We start from the raw sequence: 25,650 nt of genomic DNA, 5'->3' as shown, positions 1-25,650 counted from the left end.
ACCCAATTTGGCTTTGTTAAGGGCAGATCTTGCCTCTTGAACCTGGTTGACTTCTTTGAAACAGTCACCAAGGCCACAGATGAAGGGAAGGTAGTCCACACAGCCTACCTGGACCTCACAAAAGCCTTCGACACAATACCACACTCGGGCATCATAAATAATTTCACCAGCTTAAATATCAACCCCTATGTCACAAGATGGGTTGCAAACTGACTTAGGGATAGAACCCACATGGTCAGAATTGCAGGTGCCATGTCAGACTTTAAACCAGTAACAAGTGGCATCCCACAAGGCTCAGTCCTAGGACCTCTCTTGTTCGGTATATATTTCTCTGAGGTACAGGCTAACATGGGAGGACTATGGCTGACCAAGTTCACAGATGACTGCAAATTGGGTGCCATAATTGACTCGCCGACTGACACAAGCATCCTCCAAAAGGGTCTCACAGAGATGGATAACTGGTGCCAGAGCCATGGCCTAAAGCTAAATGCCAAAAAGTGCATAGTCATCCCCTTTGGGAAAAACAAAGTGCCCACAAATTACCACATAGGTGGTAATCCATTAAGTACGGAAGAAGTAATTAGGGATTTGGGGACCCAAGTAGATATCAATCTCTCCTTTGACAATCACGTTGCCAAAGTGGTTAGAAAGACCTTCTATATAGCCCACCTTATCACGAAAGGGTTCACATCTAGATCGAGAGGTCACTGTGCCCCTCTACTTATCACTCATCAGGCCCATAATTGAATACAATGCCCCATTTGGGATGTACCTTACCCAACACCTTCAGCAACTGGAAAGACGCCAAAAGTACCTCACCAAGAGGATCAAGGGACTCAAACAGATGCCCTACGCAGTTAGGCTAACGAAACTCCAGCTCTACTCAGTTGCTTACCGCCTACTCAGAGGCGATCTGTGCCTGATGTATAATGCCATGTCCAACCCAGAATTAATGGACATGCTCCACCTCAGGAAATCCAAATCCCTTAGAGCTACACGCTCCAGGGACTTAAACCTCAGCACAGAAATAAATAGGACATGCTGGAGGGACAAATTCATATCCCAGAGGCTCCCCTCACTCTGGAACAAAATCCCAATCCATGTTAGGCAGAGTCCCTCAATGACCCTCTTCAAGAGAAATCTTGATGAGTGGATGGGAAATCATAGGTTTACCCCTGGGATCTCTTCTGTGTCCCTACTAGACAGAGGCACAGTAAACTAACCTCAAAAGGGCTATCTTCTGTAACCTACTATACAGAGGCACAGTCAACTAATCAAAAAGGGTGGCGAAAGCCAAACACACTCTGGCTAGGCTTATAAATGCCCTAGGGTAGATAGCCTAGTATCAGCCTATGAACTACCAGTATTAATGTCTGAGCTGCATGCCGTCTGCTGTATCACATGCATGTTGCATGCCTTCTGTCAAATCACATGCATGGTGTGTGTGTGTCTGTGTGTGCCTGTGTGTGTGTGTGTCTGTGTGTGTGTGTGTGTGTGTGTGTGTGTGTGTGTGTGTGTGTGTGTGTGTGTGTGTGTGTGTGTGTGTGTGTGCACGTCTGTGTGTGCGTCTGTGTGTGTGTGTCTCTATTGTAATGTAGAGTCTTTGTTTGCATTCACAGGTGATGTAGGTGCGTTACCCTCCTGCGGTCCATCTGATGTTAGTGTCCCCACACACTCAAGCAGTGATAATGAACATATGCTTGAGGTACAGGCAGGGTTGTTAGGGGCTGAATCTGTGCCATTGGTTGCCATTCCACCTATATCCCCCTCTTCCCTGCACATAGTTCTCATGCCAACACATACCCCATCACCAGTGGCCATAGAGGAAGGACAGTTAGCATGTGTTAGCTTGGAACAGGAACGTGTGGTGGCTACGGAAGGTGTGTATTCACACCATGGTGTCAGTCAAATGACTGCAGATGTGCCACACAGGCATGTGGCCAGTGCTGCTCATAGGAGGACCTCTGACCAACATGCACCTGCAGGACACAGCGCAGCAGCTGGTGTCACCAGACGCATGTTTCAGACTGTAATGGTGGCACAGGCACATGCTGAATGGCAGAACAGAGAAGGGCATAGGCTTCAGAGGGCTGCTAGCCGTTCTTTAAACGACAACATCCAGGCATTGGCAAATGCTCAACAGTAGATTGCTGAAGTTTTGGACAGACGATTGGGTGACATGGTTGGAATCCTTGACCGTGGCATGGCAATCCGCGAGCGTGAGCTGTCTGTGCTGGAACATCTGACAGGAGTGAGGCGTAGGGCACATGGACGTAGGCCAGCTACACCACCTAGTGCAGGTCTACGTGAATGAGCTACCTCACATGCCCGCTCCCATAGTGCCAGTAGCAGCAGCAGTGCAGCTGGTGCTGTGCTGTCCACACCAGCACACAGCAGGCCACGTGGACATAGCCCTGGACAATCCCAACGGGGACACGGTTCCAGTGGACATGTGTCATCGGCCAGTACCCAATCTGTACCTCTGCCCGGTAGTGCCCGTGCAACCCCTGGCAGGCACAGGTCACATGGCCGTGGCCGGACACCGTGAGCTGTAAATCCTGGTCTGTACAATCTGCAGCTGTCAATAATACCCCTGTGTAGGCCGGACACATGACAAAACTGTGTGCACACATACACGCACACACCAGAAAAATCTGTAGGGGACCGCAACACTCACATGCATAACAACCACACATGGCCAATTACATCACAGGCCCTAACCCACACACATGATATCATCCTCTGGTGCAGCCTAGGCCCCTGGCAAACATTATCACCCTGTGCATATGATGAGGCCTGTGCTGCATCCCTGTCATCCACACCATCGCTGCAGGGACATGCTCATATGGTCTGATGCACAAGGTGAACAGAATAGGGAGATAAGTGTATATTACAATTGTTGTGTACTGTTGACACGCAGCAGACATACCATGTAGTACAGGTTTAGAATGCATTGTTTTATTTTCACAGTATGTGTCTTGGTAACAACAGTAACAGCATGTTGGCAATGATGCCCTGCTTCCTTCCTTAAGGTCTAATTGCATGTGCCATTAAGTACCAGTGTTTGCAGCTTCCCATGTGTAAATGTGGACTACTCACAGGCATGTATGGCAATACTGGCATGCTATAAGTAGCCTCAACCTCAATGTTAGAAAGGCTGACATTCCAAAGATGTCTACACATCTACTGATCCAGGAGCATGTGAGCTGTGCACTAAGCTACAGTGGCTAGAGACGTGACATCCATACCAGGTGACATCACAGGTACAGTTATATGGTATGGGGGGTTTACACAGCGGTCTAGCTGATGTCAAGGGTAGAGGCCAGTTGATAGCATGAGGCCTCACTGTGTAGCAGTAATACACATTTACATTACAGGATGAGAACACACACACACACACACACACACACACACACACACACACACACACACACACACACAGGTATTCGCACACATGTATTCAGACATAGTAACACATCCACACTCACGGGGTCAATGACACTGTAACACACACACACTTGATAGTGTTGAGGTGAGGACCCCTGCCTATGTGGTAATCACCATTACAGTACTGTGCACCCACATGATGCAACACAGAGAATGAACATGTACAGGTAGCCAGTAATGCCTAAGACCGACGGCATCAACAGGGTAGTAGATTGCATCACCTGGAGGGGTTAGGGGTCCTATCTGTTCACTATGGTAGCATACATACTCACTCCATGGACCAGACAGCCATACACACATACACACACACACACTGTGGTGTCCACAATTGAATTCACCTATGTCATGCACATACAGATAGCTAACATGTGTGTGATACACACACTAAACCTGCCTATGTCTTGCTTTCTACACTGCAGTATGTACCGATCTCTACAACAGTGTACAGGGATGTGTAACAATTGGGATGTATTCCCCACCATACGTGGCATATATGGACACACAAACACACATGGCAGTACTGTGAATCAAACACCTGCTATCTTATGATACGTATGACAGACATGCAGCAGTATTGCCCACATTACAATGTGTACCAACGCTACCTTCGGCAATTGTGCTGCTATATGCACACGGGAGGTCTTAAGTGTTACAGGTGTCAAGTGATTTACAGTCAGTGACACCCTGACCGCTGTGTAGGTTGTATGTCTTCACCTTCAATTAAATGAAACATAGCTTAGTGCTTGCACATGTTATGGTAGGATGGCTTGTGACACACCTGTGAGCTGTCTTCAGCAAACATCCAACTGCAAAGTTGGCCCACCAATTTATGTACACACATCCATCCATACCTGATGTACATCTTACCGTACTGTCAGTATTTCACCATATACAGGTGTCAATGATGGGGCTGCATTGCAATTGCATGTTGTAGTAAGACACAGATGAACTGCAAACATCAGCTACTGCCCATGCATGGTAGCTGAATGCACACCACTACATGGACATGTGTGTAGGTCCTACATCCCTGTCATTTAGCCATGTTTGTATGCATTGCAACTGGTGGACATGTGTGATGACATACATGACACATGGACTGTTGTATGATATTATAGTTGTCATGGGTAACCAGTACAGAGGGAATGTTAACTCAGTCAACACTGCTATCACACCTTATGTACTGTTAGCATTCAACAGCCATGGACCTACCTTCCATGTGCATGCGTGTAATTGCTGTAGCCACTTGTCTGCATGAAGGACAGCAAAAGCTATGCTATGTACATATGTATTGTTTGTGTGTGGGGCATGTACATATCCACGACAGGTACATGTATGTCATATTCAAACATGAGTGTGTTTACTGGTGTACAGCAACAGTTATCTGTTACAGCTGTATATGACCCAGGGCCCCTGTTATGTGTACAGCCGACCTGGTTATGAACAGTGGTATCATAGCATTGCATAACACATGATGGAACCCTGTCAGTACATGGGTAGTCTGCACAGTTGCTGTAGAGCTAGGTACAGTCCACTGGTCATGAGGAACATGGTGTTGTACTAATGTATGGATGTGTGTTGCTGGTCCAAGGACATGGTGATGCTGAGGGCTACATCCTAGAATGCGGCTTTTGACACTGTGATCTGCACCTGACACATCTGTGATGGCTTTTGAGAGTGTACTGGTCAGTACATGTGAGTGGCCTTCATGTACGTGGGGACACTACCACCTGGAGCGGTCCATAATGGTGTTATGGCCCACATGTCTGTATCTGAGGTATACGGTGGTAGTGCTACTGTACACAACTGAGCCTTATGCCAGGTGTTCCTCACTGCACAGATGTCAGTATTCCCCATTGTTGGATCTAGATTGTCAGCTGTGATTATGAACGCTACACATCTAGCACTGTTTAGCATACACATACGATGCAGTTGTCCTGTAGGTGTCAGGGTGTTTACCTGGTCTCAGGACATTCGTCTATGAATGGTACTATACGGGCAATGTAGCCACTCCTGGCAGGACATCACCATGGGTGGTATTAGTGTGCCAGGTTTAGATTGGTACAGCTAAGGTGATGGAAAGCAGCAGACATTGTGTAGAAGACCAGTGTTAGATATATGTAGTGCAGCGTTCATGCTAACAATGACGACCATCGACACACTGTGCCCTTCCATGTTTAGAATCAGAGTGCATACAAGACAGCCCTTTGCTACTAAGTGTGTGAGCATGCCCATTATGACGTTGTGTAGATGGACACGTAGTATGCTACTGTGTGAGCATGCCCAGTGACACCTTGTGTCGGTTATGTGCCTCTATGTGTATGGGCATGACCATTGTAATCCTGTATAGCGATAGTGGTCATCCAGGCAACAGATGGCCATAACCCACTTCAGGATGGATTCCTACATTGAACACACTGGTTCACAGGTATGTACACCATAATTGCCAGCATCCATGTCGATGTCCGCATTCCTAGAAGGTCATATTGACTGTCTTGAATGGTGTAGTGTCTGTGGCGCATCTCGTATCTATGTAGTGTTGTAATAGTGGTCCATAGATAGGCAGTTGCCCTGCTCACAGCACTGGCGTGTGTTTGTCTCCATCTGCCTTGGGACAGTAAAATGCTTTTAGACTGCTCACACTCCATACAAACCCTATCGGCGTCTGTTCCATTGTTGATGATGTCACCCACCTAGAAGTATGCCTCTGGGAGTGCTGTGATCCAGTAATCTCGGTAGCACATTCTATAACTGCGTAATGCTCTAGTCTGATAAGGTAGTTAGCTCTATGTTCTAATCCCAGCCCTGCCAAGTGTGTGTGTGTGTGTGTGTGTGTGTGTGTGTGTGTGTGTGTGTGTGTGTGTTTCCATCTGCCTGGGGACAGAGTAATGCTTTTAGACTGCTCACACTCCATACAATCCCTATCGGCGTCTGTTCCACTGTTGATGATGTCACCCACTTAGAAGTATGCCTCTGGGAGTGCTGGGATCCAGTAATCTCGGTAGCACATTCTGTAACTGTGTAATGCTGTAGTGTGATAAGGTAGTTAGGTCTATGTTCTAATCCCAGCCCTGCCAAGTGTGTGTGTGTGTGTGTGTGTGTGTGTGTGTGTGTGTGTGTGTGTGTGTGTATGTTTCCAGCTGCCTGGGGACAGAGTAATGCTTTTAGACTGCTCTCTCTCCACACAATCCCTATTGGCGTCTTTTCCATTGCTGATGATGTCACCCACCTAGAAGTATGCCTCTGGGAGTGCTGTGATCCAGTAATCTCGGTAGCGCATTCTGTAACTGTGTAATGCTGTAGTGTGATAAGGTAGTTAGGTCTATGTTCTAATCCCAGCCCTGCCAGGTGTGTGTGTGTGTGTGTTTCCAGCTGCCTGGGGACAGAGTAATGCTTTTAGACTCCTCAGTTTCCATACAATCCCTATCGGTGTCTTTTCCATTGCTGATGATGTCACCCACCTAGAAGTATGCATCTGGGAGTGCTGTGATCCAGTAATCTCGGTAGCGCATTCTGTAACTGCGAAATGCTGTAGTGTGATAAGGTAGTTAGGTCTATATTCTAATCCCAGCCCTGCCAAGTATGTGTGCGTGTGTGTTTGTATGTGTGTGTGTATGTGTGTGTGTGTGTTTCCAGCTGCCTAGGGACAGAGTGATGCTTTTAGACTGCTCACTCTCCATACAATCCCTATCGGCGTCTTTTCCATTGCTGATGATGTCACCCACCTAGAGGTATCCCTCTGGGAGTGCGGTGATCCAGTAATCTCGGTAGCGTGTTCTGTAACTATATAATGCTGTAGTGTGATAAGGTAGTTAGGTCTATGTCCTAATCCCAGCCCTGCCAATTGTGTGTGTGTGTATGTTTCCATCTGCCTGGGGACAAAGGAATGCTTTTAGACTGCTCACTCTCCTTACAATCCCTATCGGCGTCTTTTCCGTTGCTGATGATGTCAACCACCTAGAAGTATGCCTCTGGGAGGGCTGTGATCTAGTAATTTCGGTAGCGAGTTCTGTAACTGCGTAATGCTGTAGTGTGATAAGGTAGTTCGGTCTATGTTGTAATCCCATCCCTGCCAAGTGTGTGTGTGTGTGTGTGTGTGTGTGTGTGTGTGTGTGTGTGTGTTTCCATCTGCCTGGGGGCAGAGTAATGCTTTTAGACTGTTCACTCTCCATACAATCCATATCGGCGTCTTTTCCATTGCTGATGATGTCACCCACCTAGAAGTATGCCTCTGGGAGTGCTGTGATCCAGTAATCTTTGTAGCGCATTCTGTAACTTCGTAATGCTGTAGTGTGATAGAATAGACAGGTAGGTGTTCTATTCCAAGGCATGACAGGTGTGTGTGATTGGCAGTCATATCCTATGTGATGGTATCTGTGAGTGGCTAGCTCCAGGATGTGTTGAGTGTGTTTTGTTGTTTTCCTATATAGTGTCCACAAATGTCATAATCGCCCAAGAGACTGGGTTGGCAAGACATACACATACATTTGCCAATAGGTCTGGTGAGTAAATGTCAGCAGCCCTACTCTTACCCTTAATACAGTCTGACCCATGTGACGCAATGAAACACACTTGCCTTGATAGTAACACCACTACATAATGCAGGTGGCACATGTGGTTTCCTTTTCATTCTTGTCTAATGCTTTGGTGTCATGTGGTCCGCTGTTGTGATATAAATTCTACATCTACGTATGTGTGTGTATATGTATATGTGTGTATGTATGTATGGATGGATGGATATATATATATATATATATATATATATATATATATATATATATATATATATATATATATATATATATATGTGTGTGTGGACATTAGCACACATAAATCTACATGACGGAATACATGTCCTATACTATTGAATGTCTGTGCTGGATGATCTGTACGTGATCACCTCGGATGCATGTATATCTGCCATGGCTTAGTGGTAAAGCACATCGTCTGTGGTGTGAAAGGTCCCGGGTTCTAGTCGTGTAGAGACCGGTTATTTTGTTGCTGGGAAGAACAAGGGACATTGAATACGGTGATAGTAAGGCATCTTTAACCATTTGTGTGCGGATCTGAGCGACAGTAAGCAGTGGTTATTATTTTGGAGGATCAGTATGGGTCATATAACTATGCATTAGAAGACAATACTATGCAAATGAGGTTAAAAATAGTGAATCCCGTTTATCCCCAGGGTGTGATGCAGATCCCAAGAGTGTATGTGTATAGATAGCCGGGTGCTTGACTCGAATATAGGTGAAAGCATGGGGGTATGTCAGGCATACTGTACGTACATTGGAGCCCTGTGCCTCGGGATTGCTCCTGCCTTAGCACGCCTAAGCTAGGGGTGTGTCTATACCTGCCTAGTGAAATTGGGAGGGACAACAGCAGTAGTGGAGTAGTCAAGGTGAACAAGCTGTGCAAACAGGTGATAATTAGCACAATCAGCAGATTACATGCCCAGCCCGGCCAAGAACACTACGGTAAAGTGATCAAGCACCATGCACACAGGTTTCTTCCACACTCTACACCACCGGTGTATACATGCGGAGACATTTCTCAACACAATCCAACCAAATGAGAAGGGCTGCAGCAGGCAACATAGACCAACATGTGTAGGAGGCTGAGGGTCTTGAGGATGTGAATGCTGTCGAACAACCCTTAGTGAGGAGACAGAGAAGACATTACAGACCCAGGGTAACCTACCAGGGGCTACATGAGCTGGAGATAGTGGAGCGCTATGGGGTGGACAGAGACCTCCTACAGCAGCTTGTTGAGCTGTGCAGGCCACACCTGACACATCGAACAGGCCGAGGGAAACCCATCCTAGTGGATACCAAGGTATGTGTAGGCCTAGGTATACTAGCCACAGGTACCTCCCAAAGCACAACTGGGGATATCATGGGGATCTCAAAGGCATATGCATCCAGAGTATTGCACCAGTTCCTAGATGCCATGTCACCACATGCCAATGAGCAAGTACATGTCCTCAACACACATGAGGTGTTGACCAGCAATATGCGTCTCTTCCACCAAATGGCAGACGACATTGGGGTGCTATAGCCTGCACGCACGTACGCATCAAAGCACCACCTGGTGAGCAGGGTAGGGCCTACATTAACCGCAGGGGCATACCCTCCATCAACAGCTAGGTCGTAAGCGATGGCCAGGGCATTATACTGAATGTGTGTGCTGGCTGCCCTGGAAGCTATGACGATTCCAATATATGGCATCTGAGGCAGTTGTACTACACCTTTGCCAATATGAACATCCCCTACAGTCACCTAGTGGGGGATGCTGGGTAACCACTGGAGTCGTGGCTGATGACACCCATCAGCAATGCACATACACCTGAACAACTACACCATAATGAGGCACACGCACAGGCAAGACATATAATTGAGTATGTGTTTGGGATGCTCAGGTCACGGTTCCAGTGTCTGGACACATCCGGTGGAGCCTTGCAGTATTCACCAGCTACATGCACCCAAATTGTTATGGTATGTACTATGCTACACAATATGATCCTGCGGAAACAGTTGCAGCAGGAACAGCATGGGGCAGGGCCACACAGCCCCCCACCAATGACAAGGCCTGTACAGGCACAGTGCGACTCAGAGGAGGAACTACCTAAGCTGGACTCAGTAGGCGAAAGGAGGCATGCACAGTATGACCTGCCCTTGGCAAAGAGGCAACGCATGGCATATGCACCGACACAGTAGGTACCCAGGGAATTTCACCCTCTCTGACTCGCACAGACAGTAAAATGGATGCCAAACATAACACTACCTGTGCTCAGCCATGTACAGGAAGTGCACTGTGTGCATCCAACATAGGCAGCCCTCCAGCACCATCCTCAGGTCTGGCACACCCTCAAGGTAAGTCAACCAACCTACCAACTAGCAGTTGTATTAGAATGTGTTTTTACCTGTAGCTATGGTATGGATGTGAGCATACAAGGGAATTTTGGTGGCCGAATGTTAGGGCAGCAGACAGTACACGTCCATAGTGGCACCATGACATCTGTAGCACATACCGGGGTCACAATAGTAGCCAGGAGTACACAGGGTGTCCTAACCCACTGCAGGTTATGGGCTAAACATCATGTGTGTCCATACAGCCCACACAAGTCTCAAACAGCTGGAGAGGTGTAGACCAATACAGACAAATGTTATACAATGGCCTCTGGATATGCCCAATGGATGACCCCAACCCACACAGACTACAGCAGGCCAGGCAGTTGGATGTAGGTTGTGAAGGCTAGGACGTCTGAAACCACTATGCTGGTAATTAAAGCTAGGATCTGAAGTACACTGGTATGCCTCTAGTCAGCACATTAGGTAGGTCCACACACTGAAATGGAGTACCTGGCATACCTGTACAGTAGTAGCAAAAGTGTACAACTGTCAGCTGTGCCCACCTTCCAACGTACACAAGTCATGTGCGCCACCCCCGGTGCTGTGTAGGAATGTGGATATAGTTGGATGTCCCCCCACGCTGTGCAGGAATGTAACAACAGTCAATGCCACATGACCGTTGGCTACCCTGCAGACACAGCATGCCACCTGTCAGTGTACAACGCAGGGGTTGGCACCACAGTACTGACTACCTGGACATGTGACACATGCGATCCAGTTGACCATACTGGGCATGCTCAAACACATGAAGGTATGACGGTAATGTCAGTCGACAACATGCGTAATGGTCATACTGGGCATGCTCACACACTTAAACACAAGACGGCCAGGTCTGCAAACACCAGTGGTCCGGACATATCTGCCAGTACCTTGCTATACTGTTGGATGACTGTGCTGTATGGTATGTGTGTGGTACTGTCTATTGTCTGTATATATGCCATGGTGTATTGGTAATTCAGATCAGCTGTATGCGCAGGGTGTTGCTACCAAGACTTGCAAAGGACGGTTCTTTGTTTGCGGCCAGAACAAGGCCTTTGGATACGGAGTGGGTAAGGCACATTGCAGCAGTTGGGAGCGGTTGTGCGTGGGTTTGCACGGTGTTAAGCACTGCTGACCTCTGGTTACAGCTCCTTATACTTGTTTAGACTCCACATTTCTTTAACAGTGCAATACTCGCATACTGGTAGACAAACACCCACACCCACTACACCCACTCGCTTCCTCACTTGCACGTGCACCGACATTGGTGCTTGCATTTGTCACTCACGCTGGGTGGGCGCGATCCCTTGTGATGCCTATTACATTGGACTACATGATTACAATATCGGGTATGGCTGACCATTATGCGATGGCAGGCGTTCGACTGTACAGAATCGGTGGCCTGTCCAGTGACATAATCATATTATATGCGTGTTCCTCATACAATCTGCTCCCATCTGGCTGATACATGGGAACCGATACTCTGCAATGCAGACAAATAAATGTGTTTTGGGAAACACATCTGTCTGCCGGGTCATGCTACCGCATAACTATTGTAGGTTTTCCACCTTTTAAATTGGCCGAAGTGAGACTTTAGGAGTAACACCTTTCCCACTTTGCATGGGACAGTCCCTCATTAGGCATGTGTGTCATACGAGAATAATATAGCCATAGCAAATGTCCTGATTAGAGGACAATATTATATTCTACGTTTCTCTAATAGTTGCATGTAACGGTTATTGTATAAATGACACTTCGATATGTTATGTGAAGTAGCATAAGCAACTTGACTGCTGCTAGACTAAGCTTTGATTTGTGCTGATATGTATATTTCTGTACTATGCATGGTTGTAGGTATGTTCTGACCTGGTACATCTGACATTTCTATGGAGCAGGTCCCACTTTGGCCATTTGAAAAGGTGGCAGACCTATATGTAGAGCTGTCAGATTTGGCAAGGCAACACATACCCACAGCCAGTAGAAAATTGACTACTTCACCGGTTTGCATAAGTTAAGGTTATTCTTGTAGCATTATAGTTGCTAATACTGTTTCCTATAACATCTAGGTGTTTCAGATACAACAAAATCATTTTATGCAACCATTACAGACAATATATGAACTCTTTTCCCAAAATCACAGGCCATGTGCCGTAACATTAATTTTGCAGGACACAAATGCCCAGAGTGGAGTGTCCTTCACAAAGGCGAACAGGTGGTAACCCCAAACTATTATGCTATCATCTGCCTAAGGTGGTCGGCGGAATATGCGCTTTCCGTCACTAGCAGACCTCACATACAAATGGGGGAGAATGAACACTGTATCAGGGACACTGCATAACACCCTCAGGGACACATTTAGATGATTGGTTCTATTAACCTGACACATTGACAGTCACAGGGCATATGTGTTCATTCACATTTGTCGAGGTACATGCTGTTTATGACTCATACATGTTGTCATTAGTCATTACATGTATTCTGCTACCCTGTCCACCTAATATCACTAGTTCTGGAAGGGTTTAGTTAGGACTGTGTTAGATTCTGATTCGTAATCACGGACGTCCATGATAATCGGGTACAGGGCACTGATATATTTCCTATGTGTTCCCCCACTGCTTTCTGGACTATCCAGTAGAAATGCTCTTCAGGTTTGGGAGGTATGAGCGTCTGCAGTGCCCACATAGAAATATTAATTACTTCCACTGGGCGGGCCTAATACTTCTCTGCCAACCAACACCTGCACACTTAGGCCCACTCTCCCCGTCTCGGTACACATGTTGTACGTTTTGTCAACCCATGTGTTATTATACTTGCACAACCTACTGTTCCGTGTACAGCTACATCCTGCTCGCGTCGATTACCACAGGTTCGCCTGTATGGTGAATTTTTGGTGTCCTGCAAGGGCCCCGTTATCCATGTTTAAAGTGTAGACCTTGCAGATCTCTCCCACTGGTACTTTCCTGATGGTGGTTTGGAAAGCAGCAGTGTATTTACCATTATTGCATGTCTGTATGTCTGACCGGCCTAGCTGGGTGGTGTGGGAGGTAAACGTTTGTTTATTGGACCTCCCAGTAACATATGCCCGGTCTGAACATATATTACCCGTAATTGCTGTAACGTAACCTAGTTATGTACATGTGTATATTTACAATTACATATATATTTCTTTATTTTATGTCTGTGGATATATATCTATACACACACACACACACACGCGCACACACACACACACACACAAACATATATATATATATATATATGCGTGCATGTGTGTGTGTGTGTGTGTGTGTGTGTATATATATATATATATATATATATATATATATATATATGTATATATATATATATATATATATATATGTATATAAGTTACATCTGTACATAACAACATACATTTGCTATGCTGGGAGCTGCTTACACCTGCGCAGGCGCACTTGCATATGCTTATTGTGAGTTACATATGTTTACTGCCACTTCTTTGTGCTTACGTGCGCCTTATTCATTATAACAGTATCACTTTGATTGAAGGAATCCAGTTAATGGCCCCATGCGAAACACACGTTCACCTTTAATGTTTAAACGTTGGCTTTACAGCACAGAGGCATTCATTACACAAGAAAATGATATGTGCTATAGCCGTACTTGAACCGGAAATGCCTTTATGTTAGGCGGATGCTCTAACCACTACACTATTGGTGTTCTGCTTCATTTAAATGTATACCCATGGTTCATAGCTACCCTAACATACGCCTCACCGCTTCACTTACATAGCAGGCATCCATTCTCCTGCTGGGAAAACCGCAGTACTACACATGCGACATTCCCTATTCCCTACTGCTCTGGACCTGTGCTGCATGTTTACTCACTCCAAGGATATTCAGAACTCCAAAGCTTATAGTCCTGGCACATACGTGTGTTTGATTGTCAGGGTATTCATGTGGTGATCTGGGTTTACCCTTGTCCGACTGGTGACTGGAACTGCCCTGTACCTGTTCAAATGTCAGATGTAGCACATGGACAGAGTTTTAACATTCTACCTGTGTTTACAGACGCAGGGGTTTGGGCACCTCTGACCAGATTATTATGTTGGCACTACATAATATAGGGTGGTGGGTGGTTCCACTACATAATACAGGGTGGGGGGTGATTCCACTGGTGTTTCCCTTCACATTCATTATGAATGCTTTATTGTGACCATGTTCATTCATTCATATATATATATATATATATATATATATATATATATATATCTATATATATCTATATATATCTATATATATATATATATATATATATATATATATATATATATATATCTGTACATACACCTACATACCTATTTACATTTCCCATACAGTTGAAAATACACCACTTATCCCTGCTGCCTTTACCTCCCTATATCCGAAGGATATTATTCTGGCCATCACTTATGACTTCACTACAGGTATTTAATAGTACTGTCAACAAATGGATGGTGTACATATGTGTATGGACCTCTCAAACACTCGGGGACTAATTTCAACAGTGACATGGACAAAGCAATGACAAATCAGGGACAATCACGGACACTTCTACAATATTAGTACTATTAACTTGAAACATGTTGACAGATTCAGAGCATATATATTAATACTTATTTTCTGAAGTTAAAAGCGTCTATTACTCTTAATTATTGTCATTATTCATTCAAGTGTCATTCAACACCTTTCCTCCAAAGGTCACTGGTTTTATGAGTGATTAAGAGGCTGGCCAGTTATTGTGTGAATGCTCTGACCATTGGTAGGGTTGCCACCTTTTCATATGGCCAGGATGGGATATATTCCGGACACAAATCAGATTCTACAGGACAACACATACCCAGGTCAGTACAACAGATAATACTTTTGTTTTATGCCTACATGTCAGCTTATTGTTGTAGCAGTTTATATGCTCCTTCTGTTTTGTTTACTTGCTTATTCTATTTCTTGTAACATGTGGTATGTTACATACAGAAATAACTATTGTATTTGACTATTACATGCGATGTGGGACATAATTATGTCATACAGTCGCAGGATATTTTACATTTATAATGGTTTTGGTATGGACACAACTGCCCAGCTGTGTACTGTCCCTCACAATGTGGGACATGTGGTAACCATGACCACTGGGCTAGACTTAGCTATTGGCGACACGCTAACATGATGAGTTTCACTTCCACTTGGTATAACTATCAACACTGCATTAGAAACGGGCACACTGTTTTAAATGTCATTTGTTCGAGGGATGGAGACTCGATATTCGCTAACGTGCATTTGTGTTTGCTTCTTAATTTTGTGTTCGCAAGAACTGTCTTGCATGCTTTGCATATGTTTCAGTATCCATGGACACTGACAGGTGTGATTACTATTGCAGGCAGACTGTAATATTCAGCATTTTAGGTTGCACGTCAACAGCCGACATTTCCACACCTCCATGCGGCACTTCGACAAGCCCCATGCACTCGCGCTCGTTTCCTATGCACGTGGATGTGGCGGCAGCGCGCCTTCATTAATATGCATATTGCACTACTGCGCCATCTGCATGCTGCACGGTCAGTGCAAGCCTAATGCCGGCCTTGCGCCGAGCTTCATGAATCCCAGGGTTTATCAGTTAAAACAGAAAACAAAACTAACCACATCTAAATACATATTTAATCATGTATACTTTATCACATGACTTCCAAACAATGGAAAAAATAGTTAAAAAGTGCTGAAGTAGTAATAAAGAAATCAACCTTACAACTTTGCTGCCCTTGTGTTTAAAAAAAAAAATCACAGAAACAGGTTCATTTAAACTGGGCAGGCAGTCAGCATTTAGTTTAAGCTGCAAAATTATTTATAACAGAGAGAATTTTCCAACTAACCACTTTCTCTTAAAACTGGTGTCTTTCCCCAAACCAGAAACAAATATTTCCTAAAATTACCACAAACTCTTGTATGTTCAAACAGGGTGTTCTTATCATCCTGTTTTATGATGCTGTATAATGCAATTATTTCATTTGAATATCTCTCAGTCCTACCTATGTAACATGAAATACAGCTGTGGCATTTAGACGTGTATCATTCCACTAGTATTACAATTAAAAAGACCACTTACTCTAAGTGCCTTATTAACTCTTGCACTTTGATTGTGTTTCCTTTATAAATAAATGGCCATAACTACAGGGGTGAGTTTGGCATAATGTTTAAGGATTTTGCCTTATAGACACAAGGTATAAAGCTTGATTCTGACCTTGGATTATTGGCTAGACTTAAAATGGCCCTTCAAGGCAGTTAGCCTAGTATTCGCCCGTGAATCTACAAACATCTTCCACATTTATTAGTCCCATTGTTTAACAGACATCCAATGCCCTAACATTTAATTTCTAAACAATATTTCACATTTTTGTTGTTTCTGTAAACATAATGAGCTGTGTTGCCCATTGGGTAAGAAGGCATTAGTAATTAAATGCTACTTTCCACTTTCTATTAATTATTCTTTTGACGTCACAACTCTGTGTAACGGGTGATTACCATGGCTTTGTTAAGACTACAGGAACTAGGGGTCTTGTTTTCCCCTTTACGGAGTCATATTTAAATTTTAAAATAGGAATACTAGGTCTCATCTTCTATTGATTAATTTATTCAAAAACCTTATTTTCATTAAGGTCCTAAAGAGACTCAGATCAAGGTTAACAAAAACGTGAAGATGTACCATTTCGTTGATGCTTTATGTTAACAGTAATCTAGCTTATTCCCTCTCTTGAAGCATTAAAATTGGTTTCAGGGCCTCTTCATCAAACATGCTATCATCTGAAATAATCCAGGACAGCCTAATCAACTGCTCTTTAATCTAACTTAATTACAGAGTCACGAAACCAGACCACGGTGGTGGTGGTATTGTAATAATCAATTATTTTGGTGATGCAGGCTTTATGTTAGAAATTTTACATCATGAAAACTTTTATGGTATTGATTTATTAATGAAATGTTGGATAATTTAATTTCTAAGAAAACATTTGAATTTTTGTACATGAAACATCCGGTAATATCTAAAGTGTTTGTAGTTATGATTCTAATCCTGAACCTAATCTCAAGAGTACATAAATTGGTTGAGTAGCCCTCTTTTCATCCTACCATATCCACTTATGGTTCAAAAACACAACCACTGGCTATTTACATCACCAAGAAAGTAAAAGGCATTTACGTACTGTTTCCACACATCATCGGGGACTCGTGGAATTTCTTACAAAAACTACGAGAACACATTATTGCCAGAAAAGGACTCTTATTAACAGCTGGCAGTAAAAACCTTATATCCCTCTATCCCTCATGAGGTAGGATAAATGTATATCCCTCTATCCCTCATGAGGTAGACTTAAAATAGTTCAGAGGGATAATAAAACATAGATGAATAAGTAACACTGAAATTAGCATGTTATGTAACATGGTGGATTTGATTCTTAAGAACAATTATTTTTCTTCTGAGTATAGATTTTCAGACAAGTCAAAGGGGTGGTGATGTGCCTTATGTACACCCATCTTTGTTAACTTAGTGCTCTGTTAGTGTGAATTAAATTTTGTTTTCGGGAGTACATGGGTGGCTTTTGTAAGTTCATGCCTTAAGATAGCTGGACAACATTTTTTCATCTGGAAAGGTTTTATTAAGCTGTCTGATTCTGTTGCTCAAGCATTTTTTTTTTTATTGCTATGTAGCTACAAGGCTAAATCAAATTCTAGCAATAGTGTAGAGTAGCTGAATCAATTTCCATTTAGAAAAGCGACAGTATTGAAAGCTTATTTTGATCGCTACATTTACTGTTAGCATTTGGACTGCTAGCGACTGATATGTTTGTACTTGCAGAGTCACTAATAAGCTTATTTTTGATCAATTCATCTAAGGTTAGCATTTGGATTGCTAGCGACTGATATGTTTGAACTTGCAGAGTTACTAAAATCTTGCATTTTGTATTACTAGCGACTATATGTATTTGCTCAAGAATTTACCGCTAATGTGTTAGGGTTTGCACTACTAGCCTAGTAATCATAAACAGGTAGCAGCTTTTAAATTGTCTAGCAACTGTATTTCTAGATATTACAACTATTTGAACAAGAAGTTGAATCATTAGCAACTGTAATGTTCTGACTAGTAGCTGACTCCATTGTCGAGTGTTGAAATACTAGTGACTGCATTTACTTGCTCAAGAAGCATCCGCTAAATGTGTTAGCGATTGAATTATTAAGCGACTGTAATTTTGAACTAGCAGCAGTCTCTACAAATCTCAGACAGTGCTTATTTTTATTGTGTTACAAGATACCTGCTCCTAAGTCCTGGTGACAATGATTATTTCCTATTATTTCTCTGCTCTCTAATGCACCTTCTGGCTCCCTCCATTTTTTCTTAGGTGGCTTCCTCGTGTACCAGCCCCATAGTACTCTGAATAAAAGGAATAACCCCTCCAGCCGAAACCATCGGAAGAAGCTGCCCTTTAATACTTAAAATAAGGTGGTAAAATAGTGATATTAGCCCAGGCTGGAAGCTGCTGTGAAGGATCCACGACTGCCTTTGTTTTAGGGAATCAATTAGCTGCTACCTAATATTACTTGTCTAAGAAGTTCTTCTCTTGGAGTATTATAACTCTACAAAACGAAATTAAACTTGCAATTTGGTATAACTCTAAGAAAATTGGACTCATACAAAAAGAAAACAAAAAAATTATATACATTTCCTTACATAATCGGGCTATATACCCAGCTGAGTTACTCCGCTAGGTTATAGTAGGGACTGTGTAGCCCCGCTCCGTTAAGCCTTCGCTCAGGCTCACTTCGCTCCCCTCCCTGCCCCCATATTCCACCCGCCCCCACTACCTCTACATTTATAACCATAAAACCACACCCACCAGGTTTAGCTCCAATCATAGTTGCCTTCTACTTAATTACACTATATCACAGGTGACCCCTCTTACCCTATGAATATCCATCCCTGACTCATTTGTCACACCCTCATTGCCTAGTCTTCCACTTACTATCCACACCCGACTCATCTTTCACTCCCTCAGAGCCTTAGCTCTCTATTCGCTCACTATTACCTGCAAGTGCATCCTTGTGAACCATCTACTACAATTCTCTAGAGATGTGGTACTGCATACTAGCACCAATCCTAATAACCTCCTATCTTACAACTCTGTATGAAACCCAAACTCTCTCAGGGATCACAGTTCCCAGGGCCGGGTCCAATGCCCCTGAACTTACTCTTTTAAACTTTTATCATATTCAAGGTACTTGGACTAATACAACTTATTGCACTATTCTTCCATACCCCTATACTTCAAATAATATTAACCTTAAACAAAAGAACTCCTACATAATAGTGAATAAATTCCTGAAACTCATCTCCAAACTAAGACAAAACTTGCTAAGACATGGGGACATACATCCTAACCCTGGTCCTGCCAATATTCTCCAAAACTCATCCATTTCCAAGGACCACTTAGCCTATCCCTTATTGGCTCGCCCTACAAATTCCCTTTTCACCTGCCATCTGAACATTAGAAGTATTAACAATAAGGTACATGAACTTCATGCAGTCATGGCTGACCTCTCCCCTGATATCCTGTGCCTAACTGAAACTTGGTTAAAACCATCCACTTTGGACAACGAAATACTTATCCCTGGGTACAACATACATAGGAGAGACCGAAACTCTAGAAAGGAGGTGGGGTAGCCATTCTCTATAAATCTGATCTAATTGTCTCTATCGATGTCACTCAACCACCTCAGATTAACAATGCGGAGATCCTTATTTCCAAGCTACAAATCAACGTAACTAAGTTTATCTATATAATCTGTGTGTATATTCCCCCAGGTAAGAACATAGATACTCTTGAAGCTACCCTGCACTGGCTATCGAGTCACTTCCCTCAAGAAACCATAGTTCTTGGGGACTTTAATATAGACTGGACTTCCTGCTCCTCTCAAGCCCCTTCCACTCAAATAAACCTATACTCCTTCACTCAAATGATTAACTCTCCTACCAGGATAGACAAATCTAACCAAAAAGAGAGTATACTGGATTGGATGCTTATTAATAGTGATCCCAACCAATATACTTCTGGCACCCTCCCAGATAGCCTTAGTGATCACCATCTCACTTACATAATTAAGCACAAAATCACTATCCCAAAGAACTCCACACTAAGATCTGTCAGAAATAAAAAACAATTCGACCCCACCAAATTTCAACTAGAACTAAATTCCTGTAACTGGACAATACTTAAATATCTACCATTAGATGAAGCAGTTCAGTATTTCAACACAAAATTCCTAGAGATTCTTAACTATCATGCCCCATTCGCTCAAAAACAACTAAGTCAGGGGATGTCCCCTGGCTCTCTAAAGAAACCAGGCAGAAAATGCATCTCAGAAATAAGGCATGGTCTGTTTGGCGTACCACTAAAACTCCTCTTGATCTTACTACCTATAGACAACTTAGGAATGAAACCAAAAGACTAATTTTACTTGATAAAAGGCACTACTATTGGAAACTGCAAACTGAACATCAAAACTGTCCACAAAAATTCTGGGCGGGTTAAATAATCTTCTTCACCCTGGTCGCTCTACCACCCCTGTCCCTGCCACACTCATAGACAAACCATCGAACTTCGTCTCTAACAGCTTTAATTGCTTCTTCACGGAGACAATTCAAACCCTCTCCAATCAACTGCCACATAACTCTCATACTCCTGATACTCCCTCCAATAAAAACACTCCCCCATTTACCTTTCAACCTGTAGCAACCTCATTCATTCGTAAATTAATCAAAAAACTTAAACCCACCACTCTGTCAGCTGATCAACTTCCAGCTGAATATCTACAAAAAGCAGCTGAAGCGATTGCCTTCCCAGTGTCAATACTCATCAATCGCACCCTTACAGAGGCCAAAATCCCTGACATCTGGAAGGTATCCTATGTAATTCCTCTCCATAAAGGAGGCACTTCCACAGACCTCTCCAATTACAGGCCCATCTCTATACTCTCCCCATATCTAAAATAATGGAAAAATGTGTGCAAAACAGGTTATGGAACACCTACTTGCCAATCACCTACTGGCCGACACTCAGCATGGTTTCAGACCTCTCCATAGTACCACCTCTGCCCTTCTTGCCTTCTCCAATACCATCAACACCCATCGCAATAACAATATTATCTCCTCAGCTGTATTCTTGGATCTATCCAAAGCCTTTGATATGGTGGACCACAAACTACTAATTGATACTCTACACTCATTTGGTCTAGATACTACTTCTATTCAATGGTTTAGTTCCTATCTAAATGGTAGAAAACAAGCAGTACAATGGCAGAATAAACTATCTAATTTACTTCCCAATACTCTGGGAGTCCCTCAAGGATCAATTTTAGGACCACTACTTTTCTCGATTTTCATTAATGATCTACACACAGTTGTATCAAATGCCAGTTGCCTTCAATACGCTGATGATTCTACGCTGATTTGCACTGGTACAACCCCTATAGAGCTACAAATTATGACCCAAACCACTTTCAGTAAAATAGAAAACTGGCTCTCTAGTCGTCGCCTGATACTTAATCCAAAAAAAACTAAAATGTTGCTGTTCTCACCGACACAAAGGTCAAGCCCCTTTAATTTTACGATCCAATCAAAGGATGGGACTATTATATCTCCGGATACCTCGACAAAATTACTAGGGGTAACTATAGACAACAACCTGAAATTCGACATTCATGTAAACTTAATGATTAAATCCATCAATAAAAAACTAGGCTCGCTATATAGAATAAATAGATTCCTGACCCCCCAAGCTAAATCTGCCATTGCCCAAACCCATCTTCTCTCCACACTCCTGTACTCATCCCCCTTACTACAGAATATTAATAAAACAGTCATGAACAAACTCACCATTTGCTATAATCATATTGCTAGGTTTGTTACCGGATTACCATACAGAACCCATCACTGCACCAATTTAACCCAGCTTAACTGGCTTGAGTTACCAAAACATATTTCGTATAACCTTCTAGTCCTTGCCCACAAAATAATTTATAACCCTGACTACCCTCCCTCACTCAAAAAACTTATCTCCCTTTGCAATAACCCTTGAACTTTGAGGTCATCCTGCCGCCTCATCCAAACTTGCAAAACTAATAACATGGCGGAGATTCTCTTCTAACCAACTCAGTAGGGAGAATTTGGAACAAACTTCCCCCTGATATTACCTCACTCTCCTCCTTAAGTCTATTTAAGACCAAACTAAAACTACATCTACGATCAACACGTACCTGCTACTGTCTTAATCCGGGCTAGCTATCTCTCTCTACTTACATTGTTTCCCAGTCTTGGGGCTTCAGGGATATCTACCGAATCATAGAATGAATATATTATAATTACTAACCTTACATTGATTTGATTATTGAAAACTAAACCTTACCTGTATTACTTAACTAATATTTGTTTTTTCTGTGACTTGATGTATTGTTTTGTCTGGAGCTTTTCTCCCCGGGCCTCCGCTGAAAATGGACATGTATCCAGTCGGATCCTCCCGGTTAACAAATGTAAAATAAAAAAATAAAATAAAAATAAAAAAATTTAACAGTTCTTCCAGCTCCATTTATCAAGTCTTTGTGATTAATCTTACTAATCTTAGCACCCCGTACAATAGTGATGTATGTGGGATCAACATCTATTATTTTAGATGGACTCCAAGACTGCAGCATCGCAGAGAACAAGAACATCATCGTTTTGTTTCTTAAAGGTCAGACTTTCCCCAAGTTGTAGCAACATCAGGGTGAAAATATTAAAGTAAGGGTATGTCTCCCACATGGGGGGGGGGGGGGCAGGGTTGCACAGATACGTGTATTTGGATTTTTACTGCCTTCTATAGTATGTGTTTAGGCTCTTTAATGGTTTGACTTGTTACGTTCATGTAACTATGTTTACTTTCACTGATGCTTGTGTTCCAGCTCTAGTACACTGATCAAATATGACCAGTCTTTTTTTTATTATACATCCTTTGTTTACCATGTTAATCCCTCTAAGCTAGTAGCTCATTTTCAAGGGACACCAAAGGTGGTATTTATACTACTAAGGGAAATTTGACCAGGGCACTGGAGAACTTTCCCTACACTTTTACATAGGTACAGTAGGATCTTTTACATCCCACTGACCTCAGGTTAGCATATCATCCCAAAGCATTCCCCCCTCATTATGCACTGCAGTGTCAACAATCAATCTACCTGTTTTGGGAATAGAACCCACAGTCTTCTGCACCAAAGGTGAGTGTGCTACCTGTTGTGCTACTGACATTGATTTGCATGTGCAGCCCATGACAAGAAGCAGCATCAAAGAGAAAGTACATGTAAAAGGCTGCAGCTGTTAGATACAACTATGTTGCACCATTAAGTGAGAAAGTTCTAATACTAGACTGACAAGTAGTAAATGCATCCTAAGACTCCTATATAATAAGTCTAGTTATTATTTTGTAAATAAATTATTTTAGATTTATTTGTATTTGTTTCCCAAAGTACAGCACTGATCTCCATGGACATTTTTCAGTCTCAGCCTGTGAGAGGTGCCTGGTTAAATGACTTGCTCAGTCGCACAATTAGGGAATGGAAGCTGAGGGAATCAAACCTTGCACCGCTAGGGCAACTTGCAGATTATATAACCTCCCATAAATATTCATTACTAATGTACACAATGATCCCCCCCCCCAAAAACACTCAAGTAGGCTGTTGAATCTTTAGAGCCAGAACTACTGCACAGATATGTCCAGCCATTTTTGCCTTAGATTATGACTTCAGTTTTGTCAGAGTAGGTTTTGTTGCTGCATAAAACCTATAAATATCCAGCATTATTTTTACCCTAAGTATACTGAACACTGAGACACAACTGAAGCAATTTAATTAGAGTTCCATAGTGTTGAGAAGAGAGGGTATGTGTTGGATAGCTGTTACTGATGCTACAAAAAAACTTCAAAAAGGCACATCAACATGGTCATGGTATGCAGCAGAAATTACATAAAGCGAAACTGGAAAGGAATAATGTACATTGACAAGAGCAGGAAAAAAGAGAGACAAAAGCTATGACACATACTTTTAGGTACGTCAAAGGAAACTAAGGATTCCAGAAGAAAGGTTTCCAGTAAAAAAGAGAGGCAGCACAATGCCGATTATGCATGACCCCCACTTTATACTTTATGTGCTGATTATGCATGACCCCCACTTTATACTTTATGCACTTCTAATCTAAATGAAGTAACTCTCAAAACCTCTTCATGTGTGATATCAAAGATAGTCTTGCAGGATGTAATTCACTTGTTAGATATGTGACCCATCACCCCCCCCCCCCCATATGTTCTCGACTCTCACCTTGCAGTCGCACAGGATTAATCCCTTTAATTCATCTTTGTTGATCTGTTTTGTTGTTCCTTCAACATAAAGTATTTTCTTCCCCACTGAACGAGAGGCCAGAGTGTAGAACTTCTTAACAGATGGACCTTCAGGCATCTTGTGGTTCTGTTTCTCTTTACCTGATTAATAACAATAATCCCTGTTAATAAAGGATTACTAAGCAAGACACATACATGAATTTTATATTTAAGACTATAACAATTATTAAAAACAGCCACCAGTGGCATCACAATGGCTGTCTCACTAATCATATTTAACAATAAAAATCAGCGTCTCATCTGAATTGTCACTATACTGATAACGCTGCAGCTTTATTACCAGCAGCTTTCTCACAAAAAGACAAACAACCTGAAAAAGCCTGCATCACAGACAATTCTCCATGCTAAGAAACTAAAATATGAAAAAGATATCATTAATGCATACTGTCGCAGACATGGAGAAATATTTAACAAAGCCAGCAAAATTTTCTTTGTCTGTTAAGTCCGCCAGTTCTCATTAGAAACCTGAGACTCTCACTCCTGTTTACAAAGACTGCATCTTTAATACAGATGCTTACAAATTGTACACCACAACACAGGAACACCTCATTTGTTGTGCTGAAGAATATTCTTACTATATTTGTTACACAGGCATTATCTTTATACCCCCAAGGTTTCCAAAAGTTAATTTTCCTCTACTATAAGGAAATATATTCCTGTAGTAAGCCTCTATATGACTTATTATCTAACATATGAGAAGGCAGAATTCCTGAGCTTGTAAAGTGACTCATCTTATAGTTAAAAGTAGAGGGCCTTGTAAAATGTCTTGGCATTGTATCTAATATATGAAGTTTTAACTTTGCACTTGATCATATTTGTCTTACATAGCCATAATTC

At 42.6% G+C, this 25,650-nt stretch overlaps 1 protein-coding gene across 1 annotated transcript in view; it reads right to left on the bottom strand.

The window, feature by feature from the left end:
• Positions 1-25,650, bottom strand: part of NEIL2 (nei like DNA glycosylase 2) — a 476,349-nt gene that overhangs the window by 346,686 nt on the left and 104,013 nt on the right. The window contains exon 2 of the mRNA XM_044062380.1: positions 24,734-24,894. Within this exon, the coding sequence (XP_043918315.1) occupies positions 24,734-24,871 (138 nt within the window). The 5' untranslated portion in view covers positions 24,872-24,894. The remainder of the gene's footprint in view (positions 1-24,733; positions 24,895-25,650) is intronic.

Source organism: Protopterus annectens, chromosome 2.part1 (genome assembly GCF_019279795.1).
Source record: "Protopterus annectens isolate FY-2018-M chromosome 2.part1, PAN1.0, whole genome shotgun sequence".
In the NCBI taxonomy this organism is placed as follows: domain Eukaryota; kingdom Metazoa; phylum Chordata; order Ceratodontiformes; family Protopteridae; genus Protopterus; species Protopterus annectens.
The sequence above is the reverse complement of the archived record's forward strand: the minus strand, read 5'-3'. Positions and strand labels throughout refer to the sequence as shown.